The 12147-nt window shown below is 40.2% G+C and overlaps 2 protein-coding genes across 2 annotated transcripts; both read left to right on the top strand.

The window, feature by feature from the left end:
* The first annotated feature begins 1657 nt into the window (after positions 1 to 1657).
* nkx2.3 (NK2 homeobox 3) lies at positions 1658 to 4569 on the top strand. The gene is made up of 2 exons (XM_004077146.5): positions 1658 to 2274; positions 3323 to 4569. The coding sequence occupies exons 1-2, from the start codon at positions 1884 to 1886 to the stop codon at positions 3955 to 3957; spliced, it is 1026 nt and encodes a 341-aa protein (XP_004077194.1). The 5' UTR covers positions 1658 to 1883; the 3' UTR covers positions 3958 to 4569.
* Positions 4570 to 6622: 2053 nt separating this feature from the next.
* On the top strand, positions 6623 to 9222 carry nkx3.3 (NK3 homeobox 3). The gene is made up of 2 exons (XM_004077384.5): positions 6623 to 7048; positions 7549 to 9222. Exons 1-2 carry the CDS (start codon positions 6838 to 6840, stop codon positions 8058 to 8060), a joined length of 723 nt encoding a protein of 240 aa, XP_004077432.1. The 5' UTR covers positions 6623 to 6837; the 3' UTR covers positions 8061 to 9222.
* The last annotated feature ends 2925 nt before the right edge of the window (positions 9223 to 12147 follow it).

Raw genomic sequence — 12147 nt, 5'->3', positions numbered from 1 at the left:
TCAGTGAAGTTACAGCTTTTGAAACTGTCAGGAGCGCATGCGCGTCCGCTAACCTGCGCTCCGCTCCTGACCTTCTTGCTTATCGCGATGATTTCTGAAATGAAGATGATCTATTGTCCAGCACCGAGGAGCTGCTTGACACTCTGTGAGAGTCTGGGTTTTGTTACAGGCAGGAAACAGACTCTTCCGCTGCATAAACACGCGGCTTAACTTGACCACTTTTGGACTGGCGGTGACACGCGAGGACCGTGATGGTCAGCTCTAGGCTGGAGACGCTGCGTGCGCGTTGTTCGCGTGCGCGCCGATGCTGAAAGCTGCAGAGCCATTAGGCGATTGAGGCTCTGATAGGGATGACGCTTTTAACAGCAATGTAAACAGAATTGGTACTTTTGTAAAATCCATTGATCCGTCATAATGACTCCTAACACTGTGGACGGAAACGTCTCTAAAATCCATTCTAGTCATTTGTTAATAGAATAATATCAGTTTTGTTTATAGGGATTGATCAAAAGTAAATATTTGTTGAACTGATTATCACAAATCTTAAAAAATGTAATATTTGCTTATTTGTCATCAGAATACCTGCATGTAAACCTTTCTCATTGTCTGATTGTTCGAGTGGCGCATGCGTTCTTCAACTTTTCTTCAAAAAAGTTATTTTTTGGGCTTATCACTTTGACTCTGGCCGAGGAAAGAGGTGTTCCGTTACAATAAGCTAAAACTAAAAGAACAACAACAAAACATGTTAAAATTTAAAATTTAAAAGAAAGCTTTACGATTTAATTCAGGAAATAAAAATATCTAAAAATAGCAGAAAAATGCATAAAATGAATAATAAAACTATAGATACATTTAAAAGCTGCAAAGACATTTATTGGAAAAAAATTTGACTTAAAAATCTGTTCAGTAAAGTAGCTGTGATTTATTATTTTTCATCATTGTTCTAACTATTGCTTTTATATATATATGTGTGTGTGTGTGTGTGTGTGTGTGTGTGGGTGTGTGTGTGTGTGTGTGTGTGTGTGTGTGTGTTTGTGTGTGTGTGTGTGTGTGTGTCCTACAGCTTTATAAATGATTATTTTGACTTTTGTTTAAACGGAATGTGACTGCACACGAATTGCTTCTGCTAAAGTTTTTCAACGTAACATGTCTCTTATATTCGTAAAATGTTTAAAAATGTACTCCTCTAATTTGCTTAAGCTAAATTTGCATATGGAGGAGACTTGGTTAAAATAAAAATGCAAATTCATTTTTCCTATTTGGTTTTCCAACACTATCTGGATCCCAGAGGAGTGTTATCTTGTCTGCGGAGGATGCTGAGACAGGAAACCAAGATATGCGTAATCTTTGACCCACCGCAGCGGTGATCCTGCTCTTTCATATCTGCCGAATTATTCCATTAGGAATCTTGATGTTTAGTTAAAGGGAAATCATCTTTTACATACAAAGAGCAAAGTCAGATAATCTTGAAGAAACAACCTTTGTTTTTAAAAGTCAACGTACCTTTGTGTGTGGAGGCGATGGTGTCAGTATTATTTCATAAACGTCTTCCTGACGCGCAGGTAGATCCAGAGAGAAGCGCGCGCTGTGAGCCCCTCCCCCGATTCAGGACGTCACAGAACGAGAGAGGACCGCGTCTTAGCTGACCCAGCTCTTTCTCCAACCAAACAGGACCCACCTCCCGTCATCTCTCGGCCCCCCCAGTCATTGACAATCGGCCAGCAGAGAGGGATGTCACAGCTGAGTGAAAGCCAACCTCCGCTGGGCTGCGTGAAAAACAAGACAAACGGCGCATTTTCTCAGCTTGGCGCGTTAACTTTTAACTTTTACGCACCGTGAGGACCCTTTGAAGCTTTGAAATCTGTTTTCAGCTGCTGGTTACAATGATTCCAAGTCCGATTCTAGCTTCCTCCACCACGCCTTTTTCTGTAAAGGACATTTTGAAGATGGAGTTGCAGCAGCAGTCCCAGCAGCACCAGTTCCAGCTGATCTCCTGCTTAGGTCTCTCCGGCGCGCTGTCGCAGCCTGGAACCCATCCTAACAAATCGTTCGGCTCTCATTCGCCGCCTTCCTGCATGCTGGCAGGAAGAGACAGCCCCAGTCCCATCAGCTCCTGCCTCTCGGAGAACGACGAGAGGATGTCGTACCTCAGCGGGCTGAGTGCTCAGGATCGCCTGGTGGAGTCGACTATGCCGCTGGACGTGTTTGGCAGCACGGCGCCGAACAACACGGACGAACTGCGTTCAGAGACTAACCAAGAAGTCAACGACAACAGTGAGTATAGCTTTATTTTGACCGAAAAAACAGGAGTTTATGTTCACATCTTAGAAAGGTTACAACATACAGTCCTTCTTTTCCATCAATATCTCAACACATATATGGACAAAGTTGAATCAAACTGAAAAAAACAAACAAATTTTTGCTATTGTTGTCATGTTTTGTTGGTTTGTTAATACAGCCATACAATAAAATAAAACAAAACATAAAATAGCCAAACCTTTGTAACTATTAAAAAATAAACAAACTAATAAAAATAACTTAGAGTTCTACTTTACAAAACTCTCCACGAGTTGTCTACACAGGCTTATGGCTTATGGCACTTCCGGATTTGTTCAAGTTGTTTACGCACAGAATTGACATTCATTCAAATTCACGATTCTAATATAACAGATTGAAATGTTGTACTTATATTTAAAAAATACTTTTATGATTTTTTTTACGTAATTATTAATCCAGACAATAACATTAATTAAATATTGTGTGTTTTAATAAATGTTTTTATCAAAAACATATTTTAAACAAATTAAAATGTTAAACAAATTAAAATGTGTTTTTATTTATCATAATATGTTGTATTTCTCATGAAGAAATACAAAATAAAAGAAAAGAAAGAACATTTACGCACATGAGTTTGCGCGTTTTTCTTTGATCCGCCTTTTCAAACAGATGGCATGTGCTATAAGAAAAAAATTTATCAATAAGGAAAATCTTTTTATGTATTTCAATTGTAATTTGCTGTTTCCATTTTAATCACAGCACGACAGAGTTGTAAATTAGTGTTATGGTGATTCTTAATGTTTTCTTATTATTATTATTATTATTAATATTATTGTTTTTATTATTATTGTGTCTTTTTTAATCAACATCAGGCTACATGTACGGATTCATCCCATATTGGAATGACTTCTGTTTTGCGTTAAGCTCAATAACATTAAGTCGCACAGCTCATACTAATGTGAATGACCGTTACTTACATTTTGAATAAAACTCAAAGGTATTTTGCGCGTTGTGGACTCCTCTCAAACCCTTCTTCCATCTGCAGAGGGATGCAGTGCGCTGCTGCGGCCCGACTGTGAGGATGCAGAGTCAGAGAAGTCCTCCACCAAGCAGCCGAGGACCAGGAGGAAACCCCGCGTCCTCTTTTCCCAGGCCCAGGTGTTTGAGCTGGAGCGTCGCTTTAAGCAGCAGCGTTACCTGTCCGCTCCGGAGAGGGAGCACTTGGCCAGCTCCCTGAAGCTCACCTCCACCCAGGTCAAGATTTGGTTCCAGAATAGAAGGTACAAATGTAAGAGGCAGCGGCAAGACAAGACTCTAGAGATAGCGGGCCATCACCATCACCACCCGCCGCCACCAAGGAGGGTCGCTGTGCCGGTTTTGGTCCGAGATGGGAGGCCTTGTCTATCTGGATCACAAAACTACAACCCTCATTACGCAGTTGGAGCTCCAAATCCGTACTACAGCGGCTATCCGACCTATAGCTACAACAACTCAGCGTACACCAACACTTACTCTTGCACTTACTCCAGTTTACCCGCTCTTCCACCGACCCACACCCCTACAAATGCACTGATGACCATGAATCTGGGGAATATCGGTGCGCAGACCCAAACCCAGGCTGCTCAGGGGCCCGTGGTCGCACCCTGCCAAGGAACTCTGCAGGGGATCAGGGCATGGTAACCCGAACTGAAGAACACACCCATACTGCAGACTTCATCATCTGAAGCAGGAAATAAAAACAGTGATAAGCTTCTACATGGAACTGTAGCGCACGGCAGGCTCATGATGAAGACATACAACATAAAAGAAAAGAAAGAACATTTACGCACATGAGTTTGCGCGTTATTCTTTGACCCGCCTTTTCAAACAGATGGCATGTGCTATAAGAAAAAAATGTATCAATAAGGAAAATCTTTTTTATGCATTTCAATTGTAATTTGCTGTTTCCAATTTAATTACAGCACGACAGAGTTGTAAATTAGTGTTATGGTGATTCATAATGTTTTCTTTTTTATTGACATTTTCAGCTTAACACAGCGCGCCGTGGGTTTCACCTGACGACTTTGTTTTTCATTTGGGTGACACTAAAAGCTCACAACTATGATGAAACACTAACAAGACTGAGTCTGCGTTCAAGTGGCAAAAGCATCAAGATGAGAAGGATTGGTCGTGGAATTAAAGGACGCAAACATCATGTCAAAAATGTTTACTTTTCTGATTGTCTCTGCGCATGCGTTTGTCTCTACATTTCCCAGGAATTATTTGGGAGAAAATAAAAAAAAAAAATTTAAATGTTGGTAATATTTATAACATTTCTCATCTTAATTTTTTTTTCCATGAGAAAAACACCCTTGCTTCGAAGACAAAAAGCAGAAACAGAAAGAATTAAAGGCTGAGTGTCCGGTCAAGATTCAGCGATGGACATTAACCAGACAACCAGCATCCTCGAGAATCAAGAGGCTTTTTGACCCACAAGTCATTCTTAAATATTCTTGCGGGAACATTAAACTACAACGCCCATAACAACACTAATGTAAAGAAAAACTATGAGTAAATTAAATAGTTAAATCTTTGCCCCACATGTCAATCCATTTAAGATTCTAACGAATCCGTCCTAAAACACACTTTCCACACACTATCTCAGCTGAAGGAGGGCTTAAAACAAATGCCTTCACCTACACGATGAGACGGTCGACCATGCTATTAATGGAGATGGATGGCAGAGTAAACAGAGTGTTAGTCTGCTCTGATAGCCTCCCTGTCCATTTCCTCTGGCTACTGCGCTGCCGGTAGGACATACCTGGTGTCAGCTCTAAGTGCTGCACAGTCACTAGTGTAAATAGAGCTGGCGACAGGACGGCGATGCCTGAGGTCGCAGCGGCTTTGCTGCGGCTGCACTGACAGGAGCTGGCGATCGCTATCGCTGGGTTTCCAAAGATAGCAGCTCAGCTGCTCATCGCTGCTACACAAGTGGGGAGTTTCCCAAAACAGAAAAGCCTAATGGCGACCGCTCAAGGAGCTCACAAAAAGAGCTTTATTCCAAATATAGAGGGGAAGAACGTTCGAGGAGGAGCTGCTGCAAGGTGTCCGTCCTGGAACTGCTTGGCTGTTTTTTTTATAAAGAGGAACATTATACAAGTTTCTCATTATTTTGGTAGAGCTTGTGGTTTAATTAAACAACGCACTTTAACTAAAATCTTCAATTAAAAAATGTAAAAAAATATATATGAACTGAGAATCTGGATGTGTGCGTAAAGTTGTGTAACATTCTGGATTTACGTGGAAACAACACGTTCAAAGGTTTTTACGCATTAGCTAAATTCCATTTTTAGGTACTCTCTAATATGTTTTTACACACATCTAAGAAAATATTTAGTTTTTGTTATAAGGTACGTAGTGTAAATATAACAGACTAAAGAGTTTTGTCAGCTCAAAACTGTAGACAGAGGGGAAGAATTCCATACATTTTGATTACAGAAATGACGGACCGTTGTGTTCCTTGCGTTAAAACATTTATGTTTCCAGTGCTGACATGTTTCGTCACCCTGAGCTGGTTTAGCTCTGTAGAAAGGAGAGTGACTAACAAGAAAGTAAGGAGAAAAATAGCGACACGCTGCATCTTTCATAGCGTCTGCTGACTTCAGGTTGGAGTCGTTATTGTGTAATACCGTAGGTGGGGGTTCGTGCGCCATAGTTGCATAGTAGTTACTCTCACGCTTTACTTTGGATACAACGAATCCTGGTCACATGGCGGCGCTACTCGCCTGTTTTGTGCTGACAGTTAATCTGCAGAAAAGTGGGATTTTAAAATATTTAAATGTGACTTTTTTAGGGATTGCCACTAAGATACCATTATGCTTTTTAAAAAAGTAAAATCAGTAAATAAAGAACAGACAGTAAAAGAGAAGGGAATGTCAACCTAGAAAAGTTCTGGAACACGTTATAAAATGAGTTTTTAGGATGGATAAAGATGCTGAATTTCACACTGAGCCACCTTTTTACGCACAGTTTACGCGTGCATCTTTTTGCTTTGCGCAATACAATTGGCAAATTAAATCACATGTTTAAAGGGTAACATGCGCATCCAAGTATAAACAATCTACTTGTGTTAAAAATAATGTTGATTTTTTTTTACTGCAGATTCTGAAATATCTGTCTGCAAACAAGAACATAAAAAGTTTAAGTCTTGTGTATATTGTGTTTTGTTATTACAAGGCAGACAAGCTGGTTTTAGAGCTCTATTGTGTAGTCAGTGTCCCGCTTGTTCTACTGGACACAGGGTGACCAGCTTTAAAGCTGGGCGGCGCGAAGGAGGGACCACGCAAAGAAATCAGCCTACAAGTCTTAACTTGGGCTGCTGCTGAGACAGTCTTGACAGCTCTTGATGTTCTCTGCTCACCAGCAGACGTATTCACAACAACTGAACTTGAAGGATCAAAGAAAGCGGTGGGAATTTGAAGTCGCAAAGACGTTTTGGATTTTTCCTGCGCCGCGTCCCTTGATGCCTACCTGTACAATTTATGCGCGAGTGAGGAACTCTCCGCGCTTTCCTTGAGAGGCATGACATCAAGCTTTTCACCTTTTTCTATCAAAGACATCCTCAACAGGCGTTACGCCCGGGGAAAGTCTGGCTGCACCGATGCAGAAGAACTGCGCACTGCGGATGCCAGTTGCATCCTTCCGGAAAGACTAACACCTCATCCAGGGGCGTCTCCAGGAAGCCGACCCCTTACCTGCAAGGAGGAACCCTTTGAGACTGAGGTCAAACAAGGTGGGGAGATTTATTTAAATAAATGTTTGCGTACGTTTAGATTGCAACTGGGATGACAAGACACTTGGTTTCTGCATCAAGCCCATGGCAACCGATGAAATGAAAGAAGGTACATTTTCACCATAGAACAAATGACAGTTGTGCATTCAGATTAACCATAAAAGAAACTGAAACAATTAGTTTTCAAAACATGAGAAGGAAATCACTTTCTTCAAGCAAATTCTTAACTAAACAGAATCTCAAACAGAATCTCGCAAAATCTGCTTTAAAATCTTTTGATAAATAATTGGTCAATTTTACTGTAGTTTTACTGGGATAAATATGTGATTAGTTTAAGATATAGATTTATTGATTATTATTTTTGTTTTAAAACACAGTAATGTGTTTTGCAATAACACAGCGCTTCCAATCCATAAAAGAGTGAAATAAAAGTGAGCTCCTTTCATCCCTGCAGAGATTAAATGCATTTGTTCTTGCATTTTTTTATGTTGGAACCGAAGAGTTTTCTGAGAAGACGGACGAGCATTTCCAAACCCAGACGCGCGCAGAGGAGGAGGGCCACCTCCAGCGCGGGGAGGCATGCTGCTGTCCCCAGGAGAACCGCCAGCAGCGCAGGCCGGGAACGAAGAAGCGCTCCAGAGCGGCCTTCTCTCACACACAAGTCCACGAACTGGAGCGCCGCTTCAGCGCACAGAGGTACCTCTCAGGCCCAGAAAGGGCAGATCTGGCGGAGGCCCTGAAGCTCACAGAAACGCAGGTAAAGATCTGGTTTCAGAACCGGAGGTATAAGACTAAACGGCGCCAGGTCGCAGCTGAAGTGGCGGCACTGAACCCAAAGACCGTGTCCGTTAAAGTCCTGGTGAGAGACGAGGAGAAGCAGCACCAGCGGGGCGCTGCGGTGCACCTCCCCATGAACGCGCCTCTGTACCAGGAATACCAGTACTACCCCTACCTGCACTACTACTACCAGCCTTGGAGTATGGGCAGCATGCCGTGTGGAGTGATGCTATGAGGTCTGCTACACACTGTGAACTCTGCTTCCTGTCATCAGTTTTGAAACCTCTTTTTATGATTCTGTATATCTGTCCAACAGAAGCCTTGATGCATTGGTTCAGAACACCTTTAAGCTTTTTTTTTAACTTTACTTTTTAAATTTAGATATTGGGATTTCATTAAAAGGCATAATTATGTTAGCAAAAAGAGAATCCAACAGCATTTGTTATATGAGACTTATTCAAGAGTCTTGTCAATGCATTTAATTAGTACTATTTTTAAGATCTTTAATAAAATAATTACTTGCTTTACTCATCTTATTTTTCTCCAACTTTTTTTTAAGTCAAATACTTTTGGAAATATTTTTATTCAGTTCAAAAGGCTGGAAAAATCAATTTGATTATAATCTTCCTTTTTGGATTTTTTGTTATGACAAAATTCTATTTTTTCTTCAAAGTCAGAAAATCAAACTGGCTTTTTTGAATTTGGTGAAATCAACCAGACACTGCTTAAACATATTAGCATCTTTAGAAGTGACTGTATCTCTCAGAAAGTTTTTTTTTCTTCCTAATGGAACCTGTGGAGCTTATTTAGATTTGTATGGCTTCACAATCCACTTCAGAACTAAGGTCCGGACTGTGGCTCTTCTTTATTTTGTGCCTGTCCAAGCTTTAACTTAAATATTCAAAGAATTTATCAACCATCTACAAGATTTTATTGAGTAAGTAGATTATGAACAAATCTTAAACTTTTGCAAACTAATTCAGGAAATAAAGTTTCTTAAATTTTAAAGGTACTAGTCATTTTTACTTTAGAGACACTTTGTTGGTGATTAAACTAATTATTTTATCCTTGATTGAGTTTCTCTTTTGAGAAGTCGTGGGTTTAGCCCTAATCTTTTTAGCCAAAGTTGATTTGGGGAAACAAGGATAATGTACAAACACCTCAATATGTCAAATGTGAATGTGTAGAGGGTTTTTGTGAAGATTGGATTGTGTTGTGTGGTTGTGCTGCATGTGTCAGAGAGGGTCAATAGACCGTGGAGTTGTTTCACCATCCAGCTTTCCTGCACACGGAAGACTGCGCACATTCATCAAGCTTTACTCAGAAGACTACACCCCTATGTTGAAAGCATAAACACAACTGACACACTTGAAATAAAAACATAATTCATACACAAAGTGTCTGGTGTGGCTTCCCTCTTATCTGGTAGGATTCACAGGTCAGACTGGGTAAAAATGTGTTAAGTTGGCACTGCAAGTTGTAAGTGTAAAGATTAGAATCTAGAGTATTTTTAACAACCCAACCAAGACAAAATCAATAAAAAATGTTTTTTTTTTTTTAAATGCTGTGTTACCTTGGGGGAGGAATACACATAATCAGTGTTTTTTTAAAATCCTACTCCAATCATCCTTTTATGTATTTTAAAATTGTTTCCAGTGGTTTTTTATTTATGATTGTGCCTTTTTTGGCCAAAAATGTAAAAAATCTGACGTTTTCTCAAACATAGTGTCTGCAGAGCAGCAGTAGTTCATTAGAAATTCATCTCTGAGTTGTGGAGACTTTCCATCATCTTTGTTTTCCCTCCCCCCTTCTCGCTTATAGCCCTTCACACCCCCAACCTAACCTAACCAGTGCAACAAAAATGGCGAGCAATTTATGAGCTATCCAGCCTTGCAGTTTTGAGCTGGATTGCAATTCAGACGACGGCATGGATCAAGTGGATGCATCAGAATAGAGTGGAGCAGGGAACTTGTGGCCGCCGACTATAGCACCTACATCACTGTTACAAGATTTCTTCAACTACATTTTTTTTGTTTGATTCCCAACGATTAGCATAAAGAAATACCATACAATCATGAAAAAAATGCCACAAGAACACAAAAAAACAACAATTTCTATTGCAGTGGGTCTTTAACAATCTGTTTTCTAAATGTGTTCTACTGTTTTGCTGAGCAAGCAGTGAAACGATTGAAAGATGATTGTATTTAATTATTTTGGGTGAACGCTCTTCCAAGCTTTTATGCCATTTGTTTCTGTTTCTCTCTGGGCGCTAATCAAATGTTCAAAAACTAAAGAGGTTCGACGTTTTCTTTATGTAAAATAGGTACTTAAGTTTCCCCTTTTCCCCCCACTGTCTGTTTTTGCATGATTTATCACCTCTTGTACTGTGGCACCGGCCCAAACCTCTCTTATCGGTCGCATCAAAACATCACTTCAAGTTATCGTAAGTGGTTGTGCATAACAGGTTTGCAGGTGGGAGGAAGAGCACGTCTGATTTGAACTGTGAACTTCTAAGTCTCGAATCAACAGAAGTCAGTCACAGATAGGTGGATTCAGGAATTTCTGTTAGAATTGGAGACGGAGCTGCATTGAAGCCACCAGGTATTCCTTTTTCTATGAGCTCTGATTATTCACATTGTGCTGATGAATGGTTGGTCTGGTCATGGCCGCCTGCCGTGACTAGATAAGGCTTTGCTTTCACTGCGCCCTGTTTGTGATGTGAATTTCCATAGAAGACAAAGAAAGACGATGATAAAGTGAATGTCACACAGCCAGTTATTTGATGCAGATCCATAGGTGTTTCAGCACATTGCAACTCACTTGTGCGACGTAAAAGCCTGGACAGTTTAGAAAGCAAACAGACACTATAGTGTCTGATTAGATCTAAAGGGCCTATTTGTTTGCATCACATTATTTGCTTAACTTCATGTTGTTGACAGCATAATACAAGAATAAGTGTGGCATTCACACTATATGTTCATATTTGCAGTATAACTTTTGTCCCATTTTACAATAAGACACTTCTTTGTGCAAAAGGAGCAATCCAAAGTGTTGGTTTAGCAAACGACTTTGTTACAGATGCTGAAGAGGCTCTGCTTTGCCTTGTTACCTGTCTGCTTTTTTTGTGCGTCTTTATGTCTGCCTTTTTGTCAGTATATCTGTCAGCAAGGTGCCGGAATAAAGACATGCTCACCTCTTTTCAACTCCTTTCAATTCAGTTTGGTTTCAAGTATAAATGGAAACAAAAGGCTGGATAGAACAAAAGTAAAACATAAAACAGGGAAAGGAAAATGTTTAATTTGGTGGGTTTTTGAAAAATTATAATCGAAGACTGCAACTGCAACTGGCATCAACTGGTTTAGCTGAAAAATAGGCTGAAAGCAGAAGTTTCTGCTTCAGCCGTATACATTTCCAGGTTTGGTGTTATGCTGACCAGAGGGGGTCGTTAACAAACTGTTTATTACTTAACATTTGGGTTTTACTTTGCAAATATAATCTCAAAGATTAAAAGTAAAATATCAAACTAGTTAACTAACTTTTAAAATGAAGGTTAACTCATACTGGCTTGTTCATACTTGACTTTAGTTCCTCTGTTAGTCTGATGTGTTTGGTAGCAGCTGGATGGCTCAGTTGGTTGAGTGCAGCACTGGCACATGGAAAATCAGGGATCCGATTCCCAGGGAACTTCACCCAGTGAGGGACTTTGGACAAGTCCCTTTGCTCTACGGCAATAAAGGGGCACAACTCTATGTCGGTCCGGTTCCTGTTTTTAGTAAAAAAAAAAGCCTGTATTGATTTTTTAGGATGTTTTGCAGAGGAGCAGTATTCATAAGAAATTTGTCTCTGAGCTGTGGGCAGGACTGTTGGTGTGGAGAAACCCCGCACCCTTCCCCTCCCTGTTGCTGTGAGTTCTCTGTTTAAACGCTCTCCCCACTAGCTTACAGTCCCTCACATCTCCAACTTAACATAACAAAAAATAGCGAGCAATATTGGAGCTATCCATCTGTACGGTTTTGAGCCAGATGCAAACTCGGACGAAGCAAATGAAGACATACATGGATCCGTGAATGCATCCAAATGGAGCAGAGGAGGGAGCTTGTGGCCTGCCAAATGTATTTTCCACATCACAAAAAAGCTCCTTTTCAAACAGCAATTTAAAAAAAGAAATACTCAGAAATGCAATATTAATGTTTATTTTCTCAAAATTTGTCCTCCATCATTGGAAAAAACGCCACAAGAATATTTTAAAAACATCGTAAACCCAATGTTCATGGAGCTTTAATACAAAAAAAAATGTACTAAATCTGGTTTGAAAACCTTTC

Source organism: Oryzias latipes, chromosome 15 (genome assembly GCF_053564925.1).
Source record: "Oryzias latipes strain Hd-rR chromosome 15, Olatipes_Hd-rR_3.1".
NCBI classification, from domain to species: domain Eukaryota; kingdom Metazoa; phylum Chordata; class Actinopteri; order Beloniformes; family Adrianichthyidae; genus Oryzias; species Oryzias latipes.
The sequence above is the reverse complement of the archived record's forward strand: the minus strand, read 5'-3'. Positions and strand labels throughout refer to the sequence as shown.

Bases quoted from the DNA above. Each gene is read 5' to 3' on its own strand.
- nkx2.3 (XM_004077146.5), top strand. From the start codon at position 1,884: ATGATTCCAAGTCCGATTCTAGCTTCCTCCACCACGCCTTTTTCTGTA. The intron at 2,275-3,322 runs GTGAGTATAGCT...TTCCATCTGCAG, and splicing joins CCAAGAAGTCAACGACAACA to AGGGATGCAGTGCGCTGCTG.
- nkx3.3 (XM_004077384.5), top strand. From the start codon at position 6,838: ATGACATCAAGCTTTTCACCTTTTTCTATCAAAGACATCCTCAACAGG. The intron at 7,049-7,548 runs GTGGGGAGATTT...TTGGAACCGAAG, and splicing joins TGAGACTGAGGTCAAACAAG to AGTTTTCTGAGAAGACGGAC.